The 27,292-nt window shown below is 38.2% G+C and overlaps 1 protein-coding gene across 6 annotated transcripts in view; it reads left to right on the forward strand.

The window, feature by feature from the left end:
* EEFSEC (eukaryotic elongation factor, selenocysteine-tRNA specific) overlaps window positions 1-27,292 on the forward strand; it is a 223,077-nt gene that overhangs the window by 23,130 nt on the left and 172,655 nt on the right. For all 6 annotated transcript variants that reach the window (XR_014712554.1, XR_014712555.1, XM_084635512.1 and 3 more), the window contains exon 2: window positions 22,525-22,732. Coding sequence is in view for 4 of the 6 variants with exons in the window: in XM_084635512.1 (XP_084491638.1) it covers window positions 22,525-22,732 (208 nt within the window). In the remaining 2 variants the exon portion in view is untranslated. The remainder of the gene's footprint in view (window positions 1-22,524; window positions 22,733-27,292) is intronic.

Consider the following 27,292-nt stretch of genomic DNA (forward strand, 5'->3'; position numbering starts at 1 on the left):
ATTCTTGGCCAAAATACCCTATATTGTGGCCACTGGTTCTTCCCCCGCACAGCATGCTTGCCTAGGAGACTACATTCCATAGCCTCTTGGTGTGTCTTCTGTGTTCCCCCACACTCACCATTGAAGGCATTCTCGTTATGACTGAGCGTCTCATGGTTTTAGATGAAAGAGCTTGTTGTCTCATTAAATTATCTCCTTCCCTAGCCCTACTGTTTCTTAAGTGACACTGATGATTAAAAAATATATATGTATTTTTAAAAACCTTGTTTTGCTAGCACTTTAATAAAACGGAAGGAATTATAAGAATCTAATTTACTGTTTGTTTACCTGTTGCAAGTATAGTTGCTTAGTTGGACAACGGAATCACCTCCTGGTTCTCAAATGCTATTTAAATCTAGACAAACAAACAAAATAAAAATATTTTCATTGAAAGAAATCACAAAAACATCTGTATTCTTAGATTTTGCAAAACTTTTTTTAAGTACAAAATATGTGTTTTGGTCTTTTATAATAGTTTTAAGTAATATGGACATAGTTCAACAGTTGAATGTTGTGAAAATCAGTTTTTATAAAATCTAAGACATAGAAATGACCAGTTTTCTTTATACTCCATTGAAACCAATTACATTTCAAAACAAATGTGTGCTCCACAGCAGTGCTTAAAATCCAAATATCCCAGTGCTAAAAATTCAAATTGAAAATGACTTTAAACAAAAGTGAAATGGACTTCATTGTCATTGTCCACACTGAGAATATAAATATTAAGTAAATTGGATTTTTAAATGTTTTCACTTCTAAAAATTTAAGATGTCATTAATAAACTAGGTTTAGACATTTATTTACAACATGTAACTTAAGTTGTTAGTGTCCTCTAGTCGAGTTGTGTGTATAGTAAAATATAATTCATTTTTATTGATTAAAATGTGCTTGTACAAATATAAAAAAATCATTCAGGTATGTGTGTTCATATATGCGTATGTACTAGTATTGTATGCAAGTAGATAGATGGGAATGTATATGCAGCATGTGTGATATATAAAATGTTATGCATGTTTGTGTATGAATATATTAATATTACATTCTCCATAACATACAGTCTTGAAAGCCTTCTTCATTTGTGTGTTATGCTGTCAAAATCAGGAATAGCTCTTCTATAACAGGTTTCCTCAACTTAATGAAAGGGGAGGTGGGGTAACTTGTTGATAACTACCTGACTGCACCATTAAACATTACAAGAGGGGAAATTAGGGTATTGGGCTGATGTCTTTTTCTTTTAATAAATCTTATTTTTGATGGAAAGGCAGCTCTGTCGCCAGTCAGTCCTGCATGCATAGACTCTCCCTCCCGCCATAAAACAATGAGCACATTCAGGCACAACTCGTGTTTTCAGTTATTAAAAAACGGAGCCGTCTGTCTCTGCCTGTGACTTTAATCTTTAAGCCTTTATTCCCTGTATCCCACCCCCTCATTCTTCCCCCAACCTTTTGTTTGTGAAGTGCAGAGCTACAGGATACGTGGGCCTGGAGTTTCTGAAAGTATTGTACATTCCCCCGGCAATTACAGATGTTTATAACCCTGACTGATGTTTTTTCAGTGTTCTGGATGGTGGGGAGAAAACTAGAGAATGCTTTTCTCTTTGCCTCTAGCAATCATTTTGGTTTTTAAAAAAATCTTTATTTTTACATAAACTCTTAATTATTTTGGGTCTTTTAAAATCCATTTCAACTGCCCTCTGATCAAAAAGATCTGTGAGCACTAGTGTGGATCTTCCAGTGGCCTCTCATGACTGTTCCTTGGGGACAACATATTTTTTGTGGTTTTAAAAAGATGCAAAGCAGTGGGGTTTAATACAAAGCAGGGCTTCCCAATCTGGGGACCATGGCCCTGGGGCTGGTCTGTTCCAAAGACAGATACTAGGTGGCCCATGAATTCTGTGCTGATGCTTAAGAGGTGAATTGAACAAATGTTTGATATTTCCCATGTTTACATAGAAACTGAGACCTCAGTTGAGGAAATGTTGTGAATGATTCCGAATCCCTTGTATAGAAGATGTTTGCCTCTGATGACTAGGTTGTAAAGTTCTCTAGGAGAATTCATTTTTGACAGCCCAGTGAAAATACTCTACATTACCCTGTATGAAATCTGAATTCAGTTCCTTCTCCATGTTTCCTCTTCCCTGAGCTATTAAGGGCTGGAAATGATGTGCAGTCAATGTGCTTGAACCCATGTGGGGCTAGACAGGAGAGGGCTCAACAATGAATCCTTTGGATTAGCAAGTTATGTTCACGTTTTTCCATAAGAGTCCCATACATTCCTCAACTGGAATTCCTCAAGGTTGGCCTTGAGTGTGGTGGTATAAAGTGTATGCAAGAGGGGAAAAAATAAGGGTCCAATAGAGACATGGAGACGGATTTCAAGTCTTTTAAACAGATTCCTTAAGATACTATTAAAAGTGTATACCTGTTTATCTTTTCATATTGTATGCAAAGTACTATTTATAAGTAGCATTGTTAGATTTGTGCTTTTAAATGCATCGTAATACAGTGTCTTTCATTCATGTAGCTAATACTGTGTCACTAATGTTAAGTCCATATGTTGACTCCCTGAAACTTATTTATGGGGTGAACTTTTTGGGGGGTGGGGGCAGAATGAGCCAAAAGCCACTTTCAGTTTCTACTGCCAGTTTGCTGGCCATCCTTTTGGTGATGTGGAACTTTGCACCATTTAGCATGTGCTGAGAACTTGAGGTGCTAACTGGAAAGCTATGAAGAGTCTACGTGTCATACAAATCACTTTCATTTTACTGAGCTGGAATTAATATGCAAACTAAATACCATTAACTTGGATTTGAATAGAGACTGGGAGTGGCTGGGTCATTACACATATTGAATATATTTCCCTATCTTAAGTATCCTCATACCTTCTTGTCAACTGTCTAAATGGGCCATCTTGATTATCACTACAAAAGTTTTTTTTCTCCTGCTGATAATAGCTCATCTTAATTAATTAGCCTCTTACAGTTTGTATGGCAACTTCCACCTTCTCTGTATGTATATATATATCTTCTTACTATATGTTCCATTCTATGAATCCGATGAAGTGGGCTGTCACCCACGAAAGCTTATGCTCTAATAAATTTGTTAGTCTCTAAGGTGCAACAAGTACTCCTGTTCTTTTTGTAAAAATAGAGACAAAACATATGAAATACATTGGTAGAGGATGCCATGTCCTGAACCTCTTTACATGGGTAAAGCAGGTGCCTGTCCGTTCCCCTCCCAGAGTCCACATAGTGGAATTATATAGATTCATAATAGTTGGTTTAAATAATTATAGAAGTATGCACATTAAAAAAAAACACCTTAGATTGGGGAAAGCCTCTTTTGCACTTATGCTGTCATGAAAAACACACAATGTTAAGTAGAAACAGCCGAAATTACAAATCACTAGCAGAGACAACTAACTGCTGATTTGAGAGAAGATGTGTGCGTGCACACACAAGGTGTCCAGTTCACATACCACTCCCTTCTTTCCCTAAAATGACCGTAGAAACGATATCCATAGTGATGGGCCCATTATTTCACTTACCTTAAAAGCTCCTCTTTTCTCTCTCTTTTTTAATGGTTAATATTCTTTATGAAGTACAAGTTATTCTTTGGGTTGCAGCCCTGAGATCCTAGCTTCTCAGCAAGGTAACTTACCAACAGCAAAACCAAGACCTTGCTGGAGGGGGTTGGGGTTGGGTTATGGTTGTAGCTGTATGCAGGGGCTTTTTATTGTCTACATATATAGACTTTTCTGTGGTGCTGCTGATATTATTAGCAGAGCACCTCAGAAACCTTAACTTAATTTATTCTTATAACATTTCTGTGAGGTAGGGGGAAGTATTATCTCCATTTTACAGATGATGAACTGAGTCTCTGAGATCAAGCAGTTAGCCTGAGGTTACATATGAAGTCTGTGGAAGAGCTAGGAAAGGAACGCTGGTCTCATGCATGCCAGTACAGTGCCTTAAATTCAAGACCATTGTTTCTCAAATCTCTTTTGGATGCTAGATCTTTTTTCTATTGTTGGCAACTCTTGTGTCCTCCCTGTTTCTTAGGCGTAGCGCCTTGGTGTCATTGGTTACTCTTTTTCCCCACCTCCCACATTAATGCCATTATGAAATCCCTCTGGATTGTCTTCTAAAATCTATCCATCCATGCTTATCCATTTTCACCATGAAAACACATGCCTAGGTCCTGATTGTCTCTGGCCTGCCTATTTATATAGTCTGTCTACACTGTAATCAATTTAGGTCATGGGCCTTATTTTTGTATCTCTCTGTAAAGCATCTTAGTACTCTTGATGGTATACATATAATAACTTACCTTTTTTGCCCTGTGCAAACTTACGCAGAAAGCTGATATAATTCAAGACCATAAAATTTCTTACATCTAGTCTTTCCAACCTGTTTCATTTCAGAATTTATTATTAAAACTTTACTGAGTTGCAGGGACCATTTATGCTCAGCCGTGTAAGGCCCAAGTTTAAATACTGGATTACATTTAATTCTCCAATGCAAGGCACAAGCGGCCTTGATACCAAAGCAAAATATTTCCCAACAAAAAGATCAACACTTGAACTAATCACACTGCATTTTGAATATTCAATACCAATTCAACAGGTCACAGGACAACTCCTGGGGATGCTGGATATGGAATATCTTCTATGGGAGAAGGCAGAATCGGAGTATATGTTCATTCTTTGCACCTTCAATCCAGCTGCAATGGGAATAAACAGCTCTTGAGTACACTGCAGCTGGTCACTATATACTTCATAAAACCATGCTTCTGGGCTTAAAAAACCCTATTGTTCAAGGGAAAGGGGAGGCAAATCTATTGCAAATCCCCACTTCCCCACAGGTGGTTTGTCTCAGGTCAAACTGCACAAAGAATTGTTGACAATTTTTCATGCCCTGAATGTGAATCTAGATGTCGGAGATTGATAAAAGCTTGTTAATTATTTATTATTTGTATTGCACTAGCACCTAGGAGCCCCTTGGAGTATCTCACTGGAATTGGAATACTAGATCAAAGTAATGATTTATTTAGTTCAGTATCCTGTCTCTGGCAGGGGCCGAAATCACATGCCTCCGAGGAAGGTACAAGAAACCCAATAATGGACAACTGTAGAATAACTAACCATAGTGTCGGTTTCTTCCTAAGCCCCACCAGTTAGTGTTTAGTTCATGCCCTGAAGTATGAGTGGTTTTATCTTGTCTGAAATGTTTTATCCTGCTTCATTTAACTGTGAATGTTTCTATTATTCATATAAATATCTAACCCATTTCACTAAATTATTGGCCTCGATGTCGAGTGGGAATGAGTTCCACAGTTGAGGATGTACCATTTATTGAATACTTTCAGTATTTTGTGTCTCACCACTCATACATTCTAACATTTTGTTTGATTTTTGGACTGTGGCTGAACATTGTGCCGTGGTTTTCATTGAACTGCCCACAAGTCTCTTTCCCTAGCGATTATGGTTAATTTAGAAACCAGTGTGCACAAATAGTACACGGAAAAAATAAAGTAAACATTACCTTGACAATACTGAATTTCATTTGCCATCACGTTGCCCAGTCACTCAGCTCTCCAAGGTCCTTGTGAAGTTCCTCATAATCTTCTCTTGTCTTTACTAATCTAAATATATTATATTCTTTGCAAATTTTGCCATCTGACTATTTACTACCTTTTCTGGATAATTGATGAATATGCAACTATTATACAACAGCAAAAATTTAGGACTTAAAAATATCTAGGTGGAAATGTCTTTGAGTCTAAGTATGCAGTGTTTTTGTAGGCATGTCGGTCCCAGGATATTAGAGAGAGAAGTTGGGCAAAGTAATATCATTTGTTGGACCAGCTTCTGTTAGCGAGAGAGACAAGTTTTCAAGCTACACAGAGCCTAAAAATCTTTTTTTAATAAATCCTCCATTCCAACAATTGGAGTGGAGGAAAAAAGAGTAACTACCTCGGTCTGACACACTTAAAAAAAAAATTTCCTTTGCTCTAATAAACAGCAAAACATTAACTAAGGAATGTTATTTTCTTAGCTTTGCATATTGCTGTTCCCCTCATTAGTGTTGCTCTTGCACAAGCAGAAGTAAACAAAAAGCAGTTGCACTTAGCTTTTATCCCAGTAGAAGAACAAGATGGAGGAAGAAAATCTTTAAATAGAAAAGACAAAGCCAATAAAGAGAAATGATTTCTTGATCTTCTAAGTGGGTATTGCAAATAATCTAATGCAGACAAATTAGCAATTTGAACAGGTAGTTTTAGAAAATCTAGTGGTTCCTGACTTAATTCATGTGCACAAGAACATTTTAAACTAAAAGTTATTCACATTATAATCATCCTGAGTAGCGATACGGGGATAGGGCCTGAGTGTGCAGTGCTTACTGTGGTGAGTTTTTCCTGATAAGGCAGTGAGCATTTCTCCTGATAAGGACTGCGGGATTTGACCCATAGTCAGAATACAATTCCACTGGAAATGAGAAATATTATGCCATGTATTATTTTTGACAGTGTTGAGAAAGCAGCAATAGGTTATATATAGTTTCTGATAACTCTACGGAGACACCAGACATAACTTGGAAACACTGAGATTTAATTGCTTTTAGGATGCATGCAAGGTTGGTTTCAAGGGCCACCAAATGTGTCTTTGTAATAATCTCTGAGCATCCTATTTATAATATTCAGTGTTTGATTTGTTCCTGTAAATTTGGCCCCTCCTTTTCATCATGAGCTCAGTTCATCAGAATTCCAGCTGTGCTTTATAGTTTTATGGTGGCTTGTTTTGTTTTCTAAAACGATTTCTGTTGTAACTTTAAATTTTTGTTTTGAAAAACACTTCTTCCCTACTTCAACTTCAAGAAATCAAAACAGATTTCCTATGTGACTCATGATACACAGACTGAGGCAATATGAACAGAGATTTGTGCATGGAATTGAAGGAGTGGGGTGAGGATGGGAAGGAAAGTCCACTACAGCCAAAAAGTACAAGTGTATTTTGGCTTATCTTTAACCTCCAAACTTACCTCCTTGCTTTTTTCAAAACAGAACTAGAACTGCTACTGTATCACATTTAGTGAAGTTCAGAGTTTCTTGGCATGCTGGTTTTGGGGCAGCTGTTTTCAGTGCCACTACATAGTGGAATTATTTCCTGTTGCTTCTGAACTGAAATGTGACCTGCTCTATATCCTTCAACCTCTTTCTCTCTCTACGCAGAAAAACGTCTGATTGTATCCTGAGGTCATTTTCATGACTTGCCTCAATGGCCTTAGTTGGCAGCTTATTCAAAATGCTAATTTTACTCTTTTCATGAAGGAATTCTGCTGAGTTTACTTTTAGTTTTCTTTCATTTTTTAGATGGTGACTTCTTTTTGGGAGCCTTTCATGAGCGTGAATAGCTTTCCTGGTTCTCCTTCCCTTCATAATTTTTAACACATTTGTGATCTATGAGTCTCTTCAGATTATCATAATGCCACCTTCCTGAACCTTGCCAGCTAGCTTTAGAATTTGGACTCGTCTACAATACATTGCATCCTCTCTACTGCAAGACTCCCTCCTCTATAAGAAGGAGATGAAATAACACTAAGCATTATGATAAAAAGTAAGATAAAGCACTAACTTGCAGGATCAAAATAAAATAGATGGCAGCTTCTCTGATTACAAAAACCTTTTTTTCTCTTACTAGACGGTGTTTTGCATTTTTGTTGGAGCCCTGACTATGGTCCTGTTCCTTCCTTTATTCTTCCTCACAGGCTATAGAACCTGGACTGTGAAACTCACTCCTATAGGACTTAAAATTGATGGTGGACCTTACTTACAAATGCAAAATTCTGTTCTCCAATTTACCTTCCCTTCATAAGTTCTTCACATGCAAACAGACATAAACAAGAAAATCCTATAAAATAAATAAGCTATTGCCCATACAGGTTGAGAAGGAAAATATACATTATATATTTTTTTAATACTTAGAGGGTACTTGGATACTTTGGTGTTAGAGGCCCTGTAGGTACCTAAATAGGCTTGCATGCGCACTTGTTTTTGCTGATCAAAAGATATCAGGATTGGGAATCCTAAAAGCTTTGCTAACCGCCATCACTGGGTTACCTATCTGGGCTCTGAATGCTTTTTTGACTACTGTTCATCACTGAGGCGTCTAAAGCAGGGGTTCTCAAACTTCATTGTACTGCAACCCCCTTCTGATAACAAAAATTATTATGCAACTCCAGAAGGGGGAACCGAAGCCTAAGCCGGCCAAAGCTGAATCCCAAGAGTTTCAGCCCCAGGCAGGGGGCCTGAAGCCCTTAGGCTTCGGCCCTAGGCAGTGGGGCTTGGGCTTCAGCTTCATCCTCAGCCCCAGGCATCAGCAAGTCTAACGCCAGCCCTGGCGACCCTGTTGAAACGGGGTCCTGACCCAGAGTTTGAGAACTGCTGTTCTAAAGTAATGTGAATAGAGAGATTAAGTCTAAGGTTTAATTTTAAAGCTTCATATCATGGTTACAGGACTAGCTTCATGTCTCTCCCCCTTCTTGTCTCTGAATGCACTTTCTCAGCTGTTAGGCCTCATGCCTTTAGCTATCTCATGGTGAACTCCACAATTCTCTCCCCATCTTAGGGCAGGTCTACACGACTGCTTATGCTGATATAATTTATGTCGCTTGGGGTGTGAAAAAGCCACCCCCCCGAGAGACACAAGGTACAGCAACCTAAGTGCTGTCTACACCGGTGCTATGTTGGTGGGAGATGCTCTCCCGCCGACATAGCTTCTGCCTCTCTGATGCAGCTGCGCAGATGTAGCACTTCTAGTGCAGACTAGCTCTTAGAATGGGCCCTCGGCTACAGCACCCTGTGTATCAAGCATTTGTACCCAACAGGTCAATCTGAGTTTAAGCACCTGCAATTCTTCCCTTTGGGATTTGGTGACCAGTAGTATACGGGGACAAGACAGCTTTCTTAAAACCAAAGTGGTGTTTATTTTGCAGTAGGAGCAAAGCATTTAAAGAAAGAATTTGAAAACAACTAACTGTCTGCATATGTGTCTATTACCTAAAGGCCTACGATTCCCTGGTGGTATCCTACGCAAGCCTAAGTTCTTTAGTCAACCCCAGCAGGTGCCTTTGTCTATCTGGTTCCATCAAAAAACTACCCCCTCTCTTGAGAGAGAGTCCCTTTTAAAACCAAACTATATAGTTCCTTTGCTCTCTTGTGTTCCTGGGCCTTTTCCTTTCCTGGCATTAAGTGTTTATCATGAGCCGTTCTTTCCTTTCCTGCTTGTTTTTCCAAACAGCCCCTCCTGTTAAACTAAACTAATGTATTCATATAGCAAACGAGCTAATAACCAGGTCAGCATACAGTGTTAGTGAATTATTAAAGGAAAACTTCAAATCCATCACACCTTGGCGCTTTTGGAGTTCCCATTAGAGTGCTGTTCATGCTGCTTCTGACTGGCCAAGTGGTGTCACATTGAGCAGTGTAACATTAATCCTCCTCTGTGGATCTAAACACGTGACCTTTTGTAGTTCGTGCTGACCAAGCTGGCTTAGAAAGTTCTGTGGTTCATACCTATAATTCTTGATTGGTTGTGGATGGTATAGCTTTTGTGCCCCTGAAATGACCCTTCGGGCCTGAACTCTTTCAAAAATAATTTCTCTCTCTTACAAGGTTAGTTACTATGACAAGACCACTGTAGGTTTGAACAAGTTTCAGAGTAGCAGCTGTGTTAGTCTGTATTTGCAAAAATAATAATAGCTCACCTTAAGTGATCACTCTCATTACAGTGTGTATGGTAACACCCATTGTTTCATGTTCTGTGTGTATATAAATCTCCCCACTGTATTTTCCACTATATGCATCCGATGAAGTGAGCTGTAGCTCACGAAAGCTTATGCTCTAATAAATTTTAGTTTCTAAGGTGCCACAAGTACTCCTTTTCTTTTTGTAGGCTTGAAGTCAGCCGTCAAAACTGAAAAATGATCTTATAAAAACTTTATACAGTTATTTAAGAATTCCTGCAGATGCTTTTGCAAAAGCAATAGCAAGCCCTCAGGAGATCTATTCTGTTCCTTACATGCATCTGTACAAAGCCCAGAACTTACCCAGTGCCATTTGCCTTCAGCTGCTGACGTTTACTATGTGCATGTTTAAACAAGAAGGGCTTTGGATAACTTTATAGTAAGAGAAAACGCATTCACAAAGGGTCCCACATTAGTCTCTATTTTTGTCTTTAGAGCAGAGGTGCACATTGTACAGCCCGCAAGCCCTCAAATATGTGCCAGGTCTTGGTTTTGTTTTGTGAAGCCTTCTGCAAAATAATATATGAAGAGCTCTGGCTAGCGCTCTCACCACCTATGAACAGATTCTCCCATCTCTGGCCACCAGCTCTTTTCTTAAAATTCTCTTTGGTTGTAGCAACTACACCCTTTGTTACACCTATTTCTGATGTGCATTGGCTTCTGGAAAGCTCTCTACATAGAACAGGAGGATGGGAACTGGTGCCAGAGTAATCCAGGAACATGGATGGGTAACCGAAGGACAGAACTCTATTTGGTGGATCAGATGTGGATTCCCTGGAAGTGCGAGGGCTTCTACTGCCCTCTCTTTATAGTTGTTGGGTTAGGAAAGAGCTTATCCAACCACAAGTTTTTATTGGTGGTAAATTCAGGCAACAAGCAATCTCTGTTGATCAAGGATGATTGTATTATATTTTGTAAGTTTTAATACATCTTTAGAGAAATTTGGGGCATCCTTCGATGTATTGGCAATGTGACCATACGTTTTGCAAAGTTGAGCTGTCCCTGGGTACCTAGAAACATCATATAAATCAATTTCTGAGTGCAAGGCTCTCATGCAGTTCCCTGTTCATGACTTCCAGCTGGTAAACCATCTGGACTGGCATCCCTGGAAAACAGTGGTGGGATCCTTGAACTTTAGTGAGAGTTCCTGTACTTTTCAAAGTGTTGTCTAACCAAAGCTCTGGTATCCGTTTTGGTACATGATTTGAATTGCTTTACAGAGGGTTTCTTCATGAGTAATTCATGCACTCCAGTCCCCCCTCCCTTTAACATTGGCTTCTGAAAGATTCCATATCCTGCAAAACATCTTCCTCACTAACCCCACTACCTCCCCCCAAGGTACCTACCAAAATCCTGTATAACTCATAGCATCTCCCCAGGTGTTACTGTATATGAAAACAGAGAATCATTGAGTGTTTTTTTGAATAAGGATTCTTAACAAAGAAAAATGAGGGTTGGTTGGTGAGAGGGGGAAGTTTCATACTCGCTGCATGAAATAGACAATATTTCCTGAAACAGGAGATACTAACCTCAAAGAATTTAAAATAAAACATTCATTTTATTATTTTTTGAAAAGGGGAGAAAATATAGTAGAATAGTCAGTCTTTTTATTCTAAGTGCAGATGAAATTGATTAAACCTTAAAAACTCGCCTCAGTCCACCCGGTTTATTAATTGAAGAATTTCCTCTTCCACAGAATGGGAAGTGCACATTAAAACAGAGCTTTGCCCCTGAGTAGCAATGATACTTGAGAACGGCACATTTTCTGCAATCCCATTTTCTCTTCTGTGCTAGAGGAAATCCTAACATGGTAAAAAGCATATTTAAAAAAATATGTTTAAGGAAGTCCGCTTTCATTTCCTTGTAAGCATGAAATCAAATTATAGCCCATGGCCTACAATTATTTTATTTTGGCATTTCTGCTTCCTTTCGCTGCCTGTGAACAGGAGTTGTACTGTTTGCGCAAAGTCAGCTAAAAAGATTACCACAAACAGAAAAAAGGACACAGTAACTTAAAGAAGCAAGGAGTCAGAATCCATACTTATGCTCTGTGCTCAAGTGGCATGCAAAATCTCTTCACTGGTTCATACTCGGACCCAGGCCTTTTTCCTTTTTTCTCCCTCCCCAGGAGATTAGTGCAGATTAGTGACATTTTTACTATGTTTGTGGCCAAGTGATCTGCAGCTTTACATTGATAGTGATTGTAGCAAAAATCTGATTTGGCGCCATATTAAGTTGCTGCCTGCCAAAATAAAATAAAATAAACCTCTAATTTTCTTGTTTTTCACCCATTTGAAAAAAAAATAGCTCAGATTCTCCCAATTAGTAGCTGGAAATACTTTTTGGTTCACCCTTTTCACCCATACTAAAATTGCAAGTCAGATTAGTGTGTAGAGTTTTTATAATCCAGTTGTTCTAAAAATGTGTACTCTGTATGTAATAAAATGGTAATCAACTCTTGGAATTGAGACGTTAAAAAGAGAGGCCTAAATCAGTGGTTCTCAAACTTTTGTACTGGTGACTCCTTTCACATAGCAGGTCTCCGAGTGTGACCCCCTTATAAATTAAAAACACTTTAAAATATATTTAACACCATTTCAATGGTGGCAGTGAAGCGGGGTTTGGGGTGGAGGCTGACAACTCATGACCCTGCATGTAGTAACCTCGCGACCCCCTGAGGGGTCCCAACCCCCAGTTTGAAAACCCCTGGCCTAAATGATTTTTCTAGACATAACCCTGTCCTTGTTACCCTATTTAGAATGACATACAACTGACATGCAGTGGAGAGAATTGACTTTTTTAGGTCCTGATCCCACAATTAGTTGTGCATGGGTGAACAGCTGCGTCTTTACAGAACCCCATTGATTTCACTGAGGTCTTTGAGCATGGACCATCAACATGCAACAAACTGTATGAGCAGAGCCTTAATCTGTGAGTTTGTTTATATCCGTGGTTCTCAAACTATTGTACTGGTGACCCCTTTCACATAGGAAGCCTCTGAGTGCGACCCCCCCCTTTAAAAATTAAAAACACTTGTTTATATATTTAACACCATTATAAATGCTGGAGGCAAAGCAGGCTTTGGGGTGGAGGCTGACTGCTTGTGACCCTCCATGAAATAACCTTGCGACCCCCTGAGGGGTCCCGACCCCGAGTTTGAGTACCCGTGGTTTATATGGAGATCCATAACAGCATATGTGGTCAAGACCTGGATGGATTTGCTTCTTGTGAGAGATGGGCTGTTCCCTCTGTACTGCAATAGAAGTCATAAAGACTGATCCATGTGTTGTGTGCACATAACAGAGTATTTTTACAATAGACTGGATCTTAGCAGCATTCTACAACAAATGTGTATTTAAGAAATTTAGTTTTATTTCTGCTCTAGCACCTTTGCCTAGGAATGCAAGACACCAGCATATAGCAGTTGTAGGGACTAGCCTTCAGCCTTCCACTTTCTTTAAACTACAGTACAAAAAATCAACAACACATTGTTTTGTTATAGTAGGGTTGGAATCAAGTCCAGTGTATTATTTTAAAACTTAATGAGTTTGAAAATGTGTTTTATTGGGGGTGGATTCTCCTGGCTGCTGGGTTAAATTACTATTTAATTCTGTTTCTTTTCTGGTCTCTTGTGCTTAGAACCCTAAATGGGATTTCCTTTTTATTCATACTATACATCCAAAGAAATGACAATAAACAAAATAAATTAATAGAGGAACTGGAAGAGAGAAATTCAATTTGGTTTTTAAGATCACTATTTTTTTTAAAAAAATCTAAAAAAACACAATGAGGTTTTTTTGGAGACAATGTCATTTTTAAAGTAGGTCATATATTTGGCTTACTAACCTTGACATTGTCCCGTTAAGAGACATACGTGACACAGAGTTGCTTCTGTCTTATATGGGCTAAGCACATCTCCTACCAGCTCAGCTAGTGGAAATTTTATTGTGGTTTACCAAGTAATGCTGCTGCCTATAGGTCATCATGAGGATGTCTTTCTGGTGAGGCATTAAAATACTATCATGATGGGCAAGATATAAGAACTAGACAGATAAGAGTCTTAGCTTGGGTAATGTGTGGGATGCACAAATAAATCAAGTTATTAGATAAAGGTCTCTGCTGACTTGTGGAGTCCACTCTAATATCTGGTCGCTAGTTGACTGGACACACACTGCTGGCTTCAGGGTCTCCCTGGCTGATATCTTTGGCTAAGTGCTCATTCTACAAGCTCCAAGTAATGGCAATAATAAATTATTACTTTTTTTTGCCAGCTATTCAGGTTTCCCCAAAGTTCTAAAGTAACTTTACTTTGCTAGGGATGTCTTGGATTTGGGTTTTTAAAGTAGGAATCAGATAATGTGTATCCCTAACTAAAGTCCTCATTTTAAGAGCATCTTTAAATAGCTGATCTCCTGTCAATCTGCTGATTATGGATGAATGCTGCTGCCTCCAAATTTAGCTTACACCGTTTTACTATTTTTTCTTCTCTGATACTTTGTTGCTAGCCTAGTTGCTTTTTCTTATCTCTGGCTGTCATCACAGAGACTTTTTTCACTAGTTATCTTCATTGTCAGTTATTTTTTCTGACTTAGTAAATGTCTGTTGCTTTATTTTATTGTTCTCGTTTGTTGTTTCTTATCTTGCAATATAATTCCCATCTTTCGTCAACCCTCCTCCCGCCCCCGTATGTCTTTAGGTGACAACTAGCTTCTATTTAATTTCTCTTATTAGAGGGCCGTGTCTTTGAGCAGTGTGTCATCACCAGAAGGATACACTCTCATAGTTGATTTACCATTTTCAGGCTAAGTGGGAAATTACTTCAGGAAGCCTTTTTGATATTCTTTCTGAATGTGCTTCAACATTTCTTTCAGAAAGTAATGGATGAAACAGTAAATGGAAGGCTGCGTACTTGTTCTGGAGGGGATCTCTTGATTTCCTCGGCTTAATTTTATAATTGATTCCCTCAGTATGGATGTAATAGTCACTGCTGCTTCCATATATGTGTCTTGGTCTTCTGCATGTATCAGCTTCATTCAGATTAATTTCAAGTACCATTGGCCTTCGTATGTGGTTCTGAAGAACTCTCCTCTCTTTTAGATCACTTCTCTATGTACGACAATATCCTCTGAAAAACGAAAACAGTTCAGCTACTCTTTATTCCTTTTCCCCACAGAGCCTGTGGAAGATGTTCTCTCAAAAAATGATGCAGGTTTTGGGCAGGTTGGATTTGGTTTAAATCAAATTGAATTAAGGAAGACTCATTTAATCAAGGATTTCTACATAAAAGTGCATTCTTGTTTGTTGTTATAACCTTAATACATATTCTTCACAACTCAGAGAAAGATGTAGGTTTCATTTTTAGAAGGTACACACTATTCATTTTAAAGTGATTTATTCTGAAAACTTTTCAGATTAGTTTTACAGCTATATCAGAAAATGAATGATTGTTTGGTTATTTCATTGACCAAAGGTAATTGAAGCAGATATTTATGAAGTCACTGGTTGGTGAACTATCTCCAGTTCAACGTATTAATCAGAAATATTTGGAGGATATTCTTGCCATGCTGTATTAGGAGGAGAACATCACCAGACAGACATTTAAATTGTTTTATTTAACTAAAACAACAACGTTATGTATTCTGGATTTTTTTTTTCTTCAACAGCAAACATATAATATTTTAACAAAACAAGCATATGAATTTTTGAATTTAAACATTCAAGATTTTTAAAATCAGGTTTGTTTTTGTTAAAATTGTTTTTAATTAAAATAGTTAAATGAAATATATTTTTTAAAAAAACAAAAATTAAATTGACTGTGTCACCAGGTCAACGTGAGAAATTTAAAATACTGGCTTCTGCAGCTAACTCAGTGATCTTCACCTTCATATTCCTGTTTGTTCATAATCTGGAAAAGAAAAAGAAGCTTTCCTGTTTTTTTCAGGTCCCAAATGATTTCTCAATTTGGAATGAATTAGTCCAAAGGAAGAAAATATTCTTTCTACGCCGACAGAAGAAGTTACTGCTGTTAAAAGTCAGATTATCACTTCAACAGTCTCTGAATCCAAGTGCTTAATTGATTTCCAGCAGTTCACTGGTATGACTTTCTTTAAAACATCATCAGCAAACATATATTTCTTGAATGGTTCTTATTCCCAAACTGGGTCTCTTTTACAGCCTGCTGCCATTATAGGTTTTCCCTTCTGGTGAGAGAATGGTATGGTAGATCTCAAATCAATGAAGGCTACTCTCAGAAAGACCTCAAGACTTCTGGAATATGCTACTCAAACAGTTTCACTTTTGTTTCTGCTGCCTGACCCTCCCTTCTCACGTTTATCTCCAGACTTTTACTCCTTGTCCAGATCTATTCCACCCCCAACAATCTTCTATTCATTGAACTTTTTGAAACTTTACACTTTTAGAGAGAGGTAAGGGATTGACTCTGTGTACACAAATTTGCAGAGGGACTGTAGGGTTGAGGTCTGTTATTTCTTACCTCTAGATATTTATTTATTTAAAAACATTTTTGCTGTTAACAAGCATGTTGTCTCTGAAGACCCAAATCCACAGTTTGAGAACTGCAAAACTAAGTATCTCTGATGGTATCTTCTAGACTGAGCACTGAGTCCCATTGGGTAGATAGAAAGATTAACCTAAATAATCTATACAGTAGCCCATGGAACTCCATAAGATTGGGTCCCTAATCCATGAACTACTGGAACTCATTTACAAAACTTTTCTTAAACAGTACATGACTATATTGTCTCATACTATAGAATTAGAATTTATAATCCCTATTCCATGATGAGATATCTTTGAGCTATAATGTATCTTAATTAAAACTATCTTTAGATAGGTTTTTCCTCAAAAAGCATTTTATTAAAAAAATCCGATTTAAATAAAAAAAAATCCGATTTTTTTTTATTTAAAAAAAATAGATTTTTGTCCACCCTGGTTTTGCGTGAGATATCATCACCTTGTTTATTCCTGTAATTGTTTTTGATGTCCATACTGCTGTATCATAGAATATCAGGGTGGAAGGGACCTCATCTAGTCCAACCCCCTGCTCAAAGCAAGACCAATCCCCAATTTTTACCCCAGATCCCTAAATGGCCCCCTCAAGGATTGAACTCACAACCCTGGGTTTAGCAGGCCAATGCTCAAACGTCTGAGCTATTGCAGTGATAATGTTCTCAATACCTGAATTAAAAGCTTTCTTCAAGTGAGATTCTATACATAGTAGTACATTTATATAGGTTCATCCTTACTTGTGCTTTCCCTATTCCTGAAGTCCTGAGATACAGAGGAAAATAACACAGACATGTTTCAGTTCTTTTTGTTGACTGAAATACAACATTGTAGTGAGTCGGTTGCTTGGTGTTTTGAAGACCATTTAACCTGTAAATATGAGGCTGTTAGTTTCTAACATCTCCTTTCTTACCTGTAAGATATTTTTAAAGCAATACTGAAATTCAGTGAGATTGCCTCTTTCCAGTATATGCAGCTTTGCCATTTTTGCTCCAAGTGAGCTTCTGATTTTCATGAGAAGTCTGGCTGTTATATTCACCTCCTGTGCATCTTAGCTGACTTTTCCAGATTACTCTACTCCAGTAGCTCTACATTTATGATCCACGGATTGCAAGTGGTATAAGTAGCCCTTCCACAGAATGAAACCAATTTGAGAATTAAGCAGAGGAGCACTAGGGAATAGAGAAGAGAGGTGGGTCAGTGAGAAGATCTGTCCCTTTTGAAGTCATCCAAAGGGTGGGGAAAATTGGAAAACTACTGTTGTTGTTGTTGTTTGTTTATTATTTCTTTAGTTATAATATGATAGTGCCCAATGGGCCCATCAGCCTTAGGAACCATGTTGTGTTAAGGACTACACAAAGACATGTGAAGATATGGTCAATGCCTTGAGGAGTCTGCAGTCTAAATAAGTATGTTGGAGCCCTGTTCATCTTCACCTTTATTCCATGATTGCAATGAAGATGTTGATGCTTGCCATTCTATCTAGGTACTCTCCCAAAATGTGTGAACTGTCCTTTGTTCACGGGATACCTTCTCTTATACATTATTACTATTATTATATAACATTGTTTATTTTATTAATTGAGCCCAGTCAGCATGCTAAGCACTGTATAGAACATAGAGGAGGCAAGGTCCCTGCTCCAGAGAGCTTACAGTATAATGAGACTAACACATTTTTACCGTGTGTGTATAATTATATTTTTGTCAGGAAGTCTTGGATCAATACGTCATTTCTTGGATGCCCTATATGAGCTGTCTCCTTGGGTTATTCACTTGTCCCTCTTCTTTCTCTCTCTCTCTGTCTTCTCTTTGCCTTTAAGTTGTTCCTGGTAGACATTCTGCACCTGCTTCCCTAATCTGGACTGCTCTTGTTAATCATTTCATTATTATTAATGTTTTGTTATTTGTATTGTTGTAGTGTCTAGGCATCCCAATCAGGGCTGCATTGTGCTAGGTGCTGCTCATGTATGCGATGAAAAGACAGTTCCTGTCCCAAAGAGCTTTGTTGTGGCCACCTCCAGGATAAAGCCAGATATCAAGAGGTTAAAGTTCTGTTTATACGTACAGCATTCTCTAAACAAACAGAAAAAAATTGTGTGCATTTATCTCTGATTAAAATCTTATATAAAAATATTGTATACAGGTTTGGCCTTTGGACCTGGTTAGTGGCCTTTGGACCTTCTGTGATGCAAAGATTATGCAACAGGGACCTAATGAATTTAACATTTTGGTGTTTCGCAATAGTCAGCCGAAACAATTCTTCTTGTACCTTGGTGTTTACACCCTTCAGCTGTCATCTGGCCAACCTTTACATATTTAATGTTCTTACTCGTTCCCATGAAAGTTGTTGGTTTATATTTGATGCAATTATTTTTATTTCATAATTTCATATTTTGACTGTGGTGCTGCTTTTGGTTTCTTAAATAAACCGCAACAGAAACTCTAGTGAGTCTTACATTTTAAGGGTTTCATATGTTAAAAAAAATTGTCTGGAGGTGCTAATAGATTAATTTTATTAATATTAATAATTAGCTAATAGATAAATATCACAATTAGTGGCATATGTAATGTTTACTTAAAGTTATTGAAATAAACTGCAATAAAATGTCATTAGGGTTACAACATAAATTAACATTTGTATATACACTGCACATGAAGGCTGCAGTGCAATCTTTATCTTTTGTCAGTGGGCTTAGATATTGTAGAACATATGGTGTCAAATTAGCCGCTGTTCTCAAAGGCAAGATTCTGATCTCAGTTACCCTGGTTTAAATCTGGACTAACTGAGATCAAAATTTGGCCTAGAGTGTCTCTAGAGACCCATATTTACCTTGTCATAGTAATTAGTTGGAAGAGGGTGAGCTAAAGCATACTGTGCAACCATCATTACGTTAATGGTTATATGTCTTAAATATAATTATAGCTAATAATGTTAAAATCAGCCAAGAAGTTAAGGTTAATGGTTCATTCACATTCATTCGAACAGGTATCAGCAATGTAGGAAGAGTATGTGTGCAATAAAGCTTCGTACAAAACATCCTTTCATTACAGTTGTAAAAACAAACCAACCTCCCCCTGCTGTGTGTGCTTAGAACTAGTGTTTTTAATTGTCAAATATTAACTAATTTAAAATATTTTTACCTTGCTTAAAGTACTGACACTTGTTCACATTCAGAACTATCTGCACACTTTTTCTTATTGTTAGATTTAAGCCATTTTGGCATGGAGTTTAGTGCCTCCAAGCCCCCTCCTGTTCCCTCAAAAATGCAGTTTAATGCTATTTTATACTGTAATTAAAAACTGCTTAAAGGAGTAAAACAATTTCTGCAATAACAAAACCAGAAAATGCATTTGGAGGGATCACATACGCTAAGCTTGCCTCATACCATTTTTTAAATGATTAAGATACTGCATGAGAAAATGCTGTGCTAACTACACTGCTATGATAATGATCCTGCTGTAGCTTAAAAGGGGTCTTCATGCAGTATTACAAGATGAAAAGCTTTGATAGGTTGAAAGTAGTCATTTATAACTGTTAACTTTTGCTGCTGCAATTCCCACCCACTCACTCACCCATGAAATCCACTCTCAGAATGATTTCCTATCCTGAGTTCATGGGAATTACAAACAAGGCTGTCTGTTTCCATGTGATGGCTTATGATGAAAATTAAGCAAAAAAGTGTGGGTGAGAGGAGGAGAGAGAAAAGGAACAATTTTGTCAATTTCTTATTCGTAACAAAAGTTTCAGGAAAATATTAGAAACACTAGAAACTGGAATCCTGGGTACTGTAAATAATGATGCTAGATTTGTCACATTAGTTTCTTTTAGCATTTTGTTATTCTTGAAAGACGTTTTGTAGATCACTGCAACTCTCTACTAGTTCAGCTTTAGACCTTTACCTTTTTAGATTGAGCTTTGCTATATTAAGGTCTGTTGCACATGGCTTTCTAGTGCTTCATTTACAACATGCTCCTCTGAAACAGCTTCTGAGTATGTGAGTGGCATTGATGCACATCTTTGTCTGCTTGACGGTCAGTTATGTGTATCGATATCCTAGCAGGAAAGAGATAGAAGGGTCCTGAATGTGTGCGTAGTATGGTCCAGAGCAGTCCAGCCGTCAGAACCTTATCTGAAAACCAGTTTAGTCAATAATGGGAATCTTCACTTAATGATATTTAGAACTTGTGATACTACTACTAATAAAAATTGGAGGAAAAATGAGGCCACGAGAACTCTAGATAAATTTAGACTCAAAGTGAATTATATTCCTCTCAGTGAAGGAGTAGGGATGTGGGAAATCTGCCTGTATTTGTTCAGCTGTTGCAGAGATCTGAAGTGCACATACTGTACATGCTTTAATTCAAGGCAGAATGACAATATACTGTGGTGTTTAGTCAATTCCCTCAACATCAGAAAAGTATATAAATCAAGTGACTTGAAAAACTTGTTTTAATGTATTTAGAATTGATTAAAATGACCATTTGGCGGTTTGAACGTTGGTATTCTTGGAAAAGCACTTCCTTCTATGCCAAGTTTTGGATGCCGGCAGAAGAGGACAAAGCTCAGCTCGCTAATTGAAGGGCAGAATGTTTCCTAAATCTCCCTCTTGTTCTGAAGTATCCTGTTAATGCAGATATTCCTGCACACCAGTCAAAAACTATTAGCCAGTGTTACCATAGAGCACCGAAAACTATGTAACCATAATCTTTGTCAAATCGTGTAACTCTTTCATCTTCCCCTCCTCTCCTTTTTTGCTGCTTAACATCCAAACACAAAACTGTTAACGTCAGCACGTGGAAGAGGGAACGAACAAGATTACTGTTCCAGCAGGGGTTATTTCTTCACCTTAGTAGTAAGGTAGATGCAATTCTTCATCATCTTTTCATTCTCTTCTGTTCTTACAGTGAATCTTGCACATTCCTCTTTTGGCTGATGCTTCCCAGAATGTTGCTCCATAAAGTTCCAAAGGAGATCTTGAAAAGGGAAAATTAACCTATTTGAAGGATCCCAGTTTATCCTTGTTACAGTTGTAATAGTTTTTGGCCATCACTGATAGAATATTTTCACTGGTTTATTTGCTGGTGTTCTCCCTTCACACTTGCATTGAACCTTTTGCTCATTTTATAGATTTTGACCAAAATTTCAAACCTTGGTGCTTAAAGTTAGGCTTCTAAATCCATACTTAAATAAAAGTGGTTTGATTTTCAAAGGTTCTGAGCACACATGCAGCTCCCTTGATATCACTTTTTAAATGTCCCAAGCCAGTATTTTTATTTCAAACCTTTAAAGATGTCATGAGGGGAAGGTGGCAGATATATTTTTCTGCACTTTTAAATGAATACTGTCAAGTATTTCTGAACTTTCCATTTGTTTGAGCACACTTAGGAGCATGAAACATTTCTTTCCTCAGTGGTTTTGTTCTGTGACGTTTAAACTTCATTTTACTACTTTGGTCTAGGCTCCATAAGAATCACAGTAAAAACATTGTGACTTCATTTTCTTCTTTATGTAACAGCATCCTTAAAAATGTTAATATAGCTCTGCAAAGAGAGTTTCAGCTCTTTGGTTTTGTCTTCAAACAAATAATGAAACATAGATTACAATCAAAAGAGGATACTGAGAAATAATCATGTTAGTAATTATGGAAAGATCTAATAAAGACTCAGTATTATACTCCTGCAGTAAAATCTGTTTACCTTTGCAGCAGCATGAAATGTCTAACCCTGTTGCCCTCACTGTGGTGTGTGACCCAGTGTAAACAGTGTATATATGATCTCATTGTAGCATATTAATGTCTGTTTACAGTGTGTTACTGAATTAGTTGAGATGTGTGTCTTATGTCTGTGCTACAGTAAAGATCAGTTCTATAACAAATATATTGCCCAAGTCCTTAATGTGAGACTGTCACTATAGTACAAAAGGTAACTTTTTATTCTAACAACTTTGGATTTCTTTGTGTAATTCTACTGTATCTTGCAATTCCTTGAGTTTTCAAATGGCATTGACCATAAACATGCTTTGGCTTTTCACCTTGGCTTCATGTTTTATTTGTGTGAGTGTATACACATTATGGACAGTGTTTACAGAAACACACTTTAGAAAGAGGGTCTCTAACTCTTTCATACAGGTATGATACCGACATTGACTTTTCTTCCAGGTGCCCAGATTATTGATTTGATGATGCTTGTAATAGACGTGACAAAAGGGATGCAGACTCAGTCAGCAGAGTGCTTGGTGATTGGGCAAATTGCCTGCCAGAAGATGGTGGTGGTTCTGAACAAAATAGACCTTCTTCCAGAGGGAAAGAGACAAGCTGCCATTGAGAAGATGACGAAGAAAATGCAGAAGACTCTGGAAAATACAAAGTAAGTTACCAAAGATGTTCTTCTAATGTAACAAAGCTTTTTGTACACCTACCTACCTCTCAGAGATGCTTTCACATACACCTTGGTTAGACCAGACACTGGCATAAAGAGATCTATGTACGGATGCATAGAAAGGGGTAAAGGTGTGTTCCCCTCCTCCCTCCTTACTCCCCCTTCCCCCCCAACCCCCAAGAAATTCAAACCCTGTCTTAAATTTTGTATCTGATCCCTGAGCAAGATTTTTAAAAGTGACTTTCGGTTGCTGTGATTTTTGGTGCCCAGTTTGAGACAACTCCAGAGGGTAGTTGCTCAAGTGGCTAGCACTGATCATAGCTAGTTGACATATTTTTAAATACAACTGTTTCTATCTACACTAGGTGCTAAGTGGTGTTTTAAAATGTGCCATTTGACGTATGTTAGTTGACACACCTCAGTTTCTCAGTGTAGACAAGAACTTTGTGAGTTCTGTGCTATTCTTTTGTGTTAATTTGCTGCACTCCCCTGCTGTGTGCTCCAGCTGCTCACTGTAGTCATTAAGGGTCTCATGGTGGCTGCTTTGTTCCTAAGGCCATGTCAACAATAAGGGGACTATAGAAGCATAGCTAAGGTGCTGTAGTTATGCTGGCCTAACCCCATAGTGTAGATTTAGGCTGAGTCTACACTGCCATTTTCAGTGCTAAAACTTTAGTTGTTCAAGGGTGTGAAAAAACCATCTCCCTGAGCGGCAAAAGTTTTAGCGCTGAAAAGTGCCTGTATAGACAGCACTTTATCTCTGGGAGCTGTGCCCATTTGGGGTGGTTATTTTTTTTATCACCGGGAGAGCTCTCCCCCGACAATAAAGCATGACTACACTGCCCATGTCACAGTGCTGTTGCATCTGCGCTGTAACATGGGCAATGTAGACATACCCTCAGACTACTAGGACAAAAAGGATTTTTCTGTTGCTGTAGGAACACAACCTTTGAGCAGACGTGCCAAACCCGGAAAAAAAGCTCAGAAATTGGGCTTGTTTTTGGCTTAATTGGCTTGCGTGTTGCTTGTTGGCTAGTTTTTGCCTTGTAGCTTGTTGTCGGTTGTGGGTTGTTGCATCTTTTTTTTTATCGGCTCCCAGCAAGTCATAGGTAAGGTGGGGAGAGAGCCAGGGGTGCACAGCGGGCCCACCCACAGTCCCAGACTGCACGCTGGGGGGATCTAGTCACATAGAGTGTTGGGGTTCTTAGAGATTGGCTTGTTTTGGCCTTATTTTGAAATGGGATTAGCTTGATTTTTGGCTTGTTGTTAAAGTCAGGGTGCTTATTTACCACGTGAAAGTTGGCAATGGTGCCTTTGAGTGATGGTAGATACTTTGATGGACGCATTCATCTGTTGACCTAGCTGCATCTACAATGGGGTCAGGTCGGCATAACTACATTGTTCAGATGTGTGGATTTTTCACACCCCTGGGCACTATAAGCTACCTTGCTCTAAATTTTAATTGTAGAGTCAGCTTCAGTGTAGTGCTGTGAGAAGCAAACCAGAATTAAGATACTTAATCAATTTAAAGGCTCCCTTCGAATTCAGCTCAGATGAAACAACAGAAGTGAAATCTCCTGGTTTAAAAAAAAAAAAAAAAAATCTGCCCTTTGGTTTATGGGGTTGTAACACTTCCTGCAATCCGGGAATCTTGTCAGCTGCAGAGAGAGGGAGGAAAAATTAGGGTTTTTCCTGAATTGAAGGTGAGAAGTGTGATTGGTCTTAATGGGAAAAGAACAGTGTGATGGATGGCTTAATTGAGAATATGGAAGATGCATTTGAGATTGGGATTGTCAGTTTGGTACAATAAAAATAATACTTTTGAATTAAGTAACGTGTGTTGAGTGTTTTGAGATCCTCGAATACAAGTGCAGCCTCTCAACTCCCCTAGGGGTAAGGCTGCAAGATACTATCTCCTTTTTATAGATTAGGAAATTGAAGTACAGATGGGTGAAGTGTTTTGTCCAGGGTCATGCTGTGGAAAGAATTCTGACTTATACTTACCTAGCTGCTAAATCACATTTGTTCCCAACGGCAGGCGTAAGAGCAGAAGTAGAGTGGGCATTTGAAGGTAAGGATTTTACCAGTGCTAGAGGAGCCAGTGGAGCTTCGTTGTGTAAGTCACCTCATATTTAAGTTATTTTTAATGGCAGATTAGTGGCCCCGTGCAGCTGAACAATCTGAAAATCTTACTTTTTATCAACTTCTCTGTTCTTTAGTCTGTTTCCTTTTGATCAGTACAGCATAGAGTTCACGAGAGTGAAGTTTCCTCTTGTGTACATAGTACAGAGACAAAATTCTGCAACTTGTGACTCTCCTTCATAGTTGTTGATGGAGAGCCAACGAATATAAAGCAACTTGTTTTCTCCTGTCAGGTAGATTGAGAAACTCTCCATTTTTATTACTTTTTATGAGTGCAGATACCTGTAACTTGGTCTGAGATTGCTTAAACTTTTTAAATCCCCATCTCTATCACACCAAATATATATATGAGGTTTTTTTTAGCTGTGCCTTTTAGTTAATAAAATTCATTCATCAGATAAAATGATCACACTTACATGGCTGTTCCATAAGAATTCAGATTTGTTATTCACAGCTGAAGTGGCCATCAGACTGCAAAAATGAACAACTTAAACATAAAGGTTTAATTTTATCTCATAGTTTTTCTACAATTTTATTTACTTGCTGGAAAGGTTGACCCACTGCACATCTCTTATCTTGAAACAGAAATGAAAATAATATTTCAATTTTTACATATTTCTTATCGGAGAAACAGTTCTATTTGGTACAAATAAGTTAAATTTTGAGAAAGTAATGATTTATAATCGTTCATCTTTGCAAAAAGAAAAGGAGTACTTGTGGCACCTTAGAGACTAACCAATTTATTTGAGCATAAGCTTTCGTGAGCTACAGCTCACTTCATCGGATGCATACTGTGGAATGTGTAGAAGATCTTTTTATATACACACAAAGCATGAAAAAATACCTCCTCCCATCCCACTCTCCTGCTGGTAATAGCTTATCTAAAGATAGCAGGAGAGTGGGGTGGGAGGAGGTATTTTTTCATGCTTTGTGTGTATATAAAAAGATCTTCTACACTTTCCACAGTATGCATCCGATGAAGTGAGCTGTAGCTCACGAAAGCTTATGCTCAAATAAATTGGTTAGTCTCTAAGGTGCCACAAGTACTCCTTTTCTTTTTGCGAATACAGATTAACCCGGCTGTTACTCTGAAACTCATCTTTGCAAACTAGTCAAAGGCTAGCAAAATGGCAAAATAGAGGTTCATTTTATTTTGCCTGAATGGAGATCATTACTCCTGCATGGCACTCTGGTCATAGGTTAAAGTTTGAGAACATACTGCAAATAAAGAGGAAAAAATACTTTTATAGTGACCTATTGTATGGGGATCAACACCTAATTGTCTGTGGAGTTTGGTTGTGGTCATACCTATATTCAGAAAGCTAAAATTATAAATATATTGGAAGGAAACTAGAGTGTCTTCTCATGGGTTCTTCTCTGCACTGAGCGCACATATACCCTCTGAACACAATCCTTTCTTAAGAGCTGGGGAACACAAATAGGCCTTGCAGAGCATACCCTGAAAGTTGGCTGATATTATCAAACTAAGGGGGAACTGAGTTCTAGAGTGAAACCTCTTACCTGCAGATGCTCTGTCTCCACCCCCTTGCTATTTAAGAAAAGGTCCTCTCAGCTGATCTGAACTGCTCTGGTTCTCCATGGAGATAGATGGTCTTTCATAATGTTTTAGTTGAAGTCATTTGAACTTCAGATCCCAGGGATGCTCGTATATCAGATGTCTGTTGTCTTTCCCACCCATAAAAGATTCAGCATTCGGACATCAGATCTGTTGTTTGTGAATTTTTAAAAGCATTGCTGACCTGGGCTTGTCCTAAAGTGCCAGCCCCACTGTGCAGCAGACATACTTTATTTCCTGACAGCCTCTTTCCCATCATGAACTCTGTGCTATCAAACACAGACAATTTAAGCTGGTTTTGCATTTCCAAATGACTCTTACTTATGGGACACCACTGAGATCATTTGGCAGCCTGCCTTCTACCTCACACACTCATCTATAGTTACTGGGGGAAACCTCAGTTACTAAAATAGTGGTTCTGTCCATGCTATGGGTAAAGCCCTGTATCAACAACCAAATATAAAGTGTGGTTGCTAGTAAGGTTGCAACTATAGAGGGGACAGTGCTATAGACCCTGACAACAACAGATTACAGCTGCTGCCATATGACTTCAGTGCAATGGAGAAAGAGAAGAGGGATGGTAAGAATAGCTCTGTCATCCTTCTGCAGGTTTGGTGCTTTCAGAATTTGGCCTCATTTACAGTTGACCGTTCTGCAGATTGGCACCTAAAATCAATCAAAGCAAAAATATTTCACACCAGAAATCAAAATTAGTGTTGTGTTTTTGTCTAGGTTCCTTGTCCGCACTAGCTTTTCTCTTTGTTTGGTGGAGACTAAGACACCACTTGCAATACGTTATTTGTGGTGGAGTAAAGTAGTTCTAATAGGGT

The sequence above is a fragment of the Lepidochelys olivacea genome (assembly GCF_965140295.1).
Source record: "Lepidochelys olivacea isolate rLepOli2 genome assembly, chromosome: 7".
Classification (NCBI taxonomy): domain Eukaryota; kingdom Metazoa; phylum Chordata; order Testudines; family Cheloniidae; genus Lepidochelys; species Lepidochelys olivacea.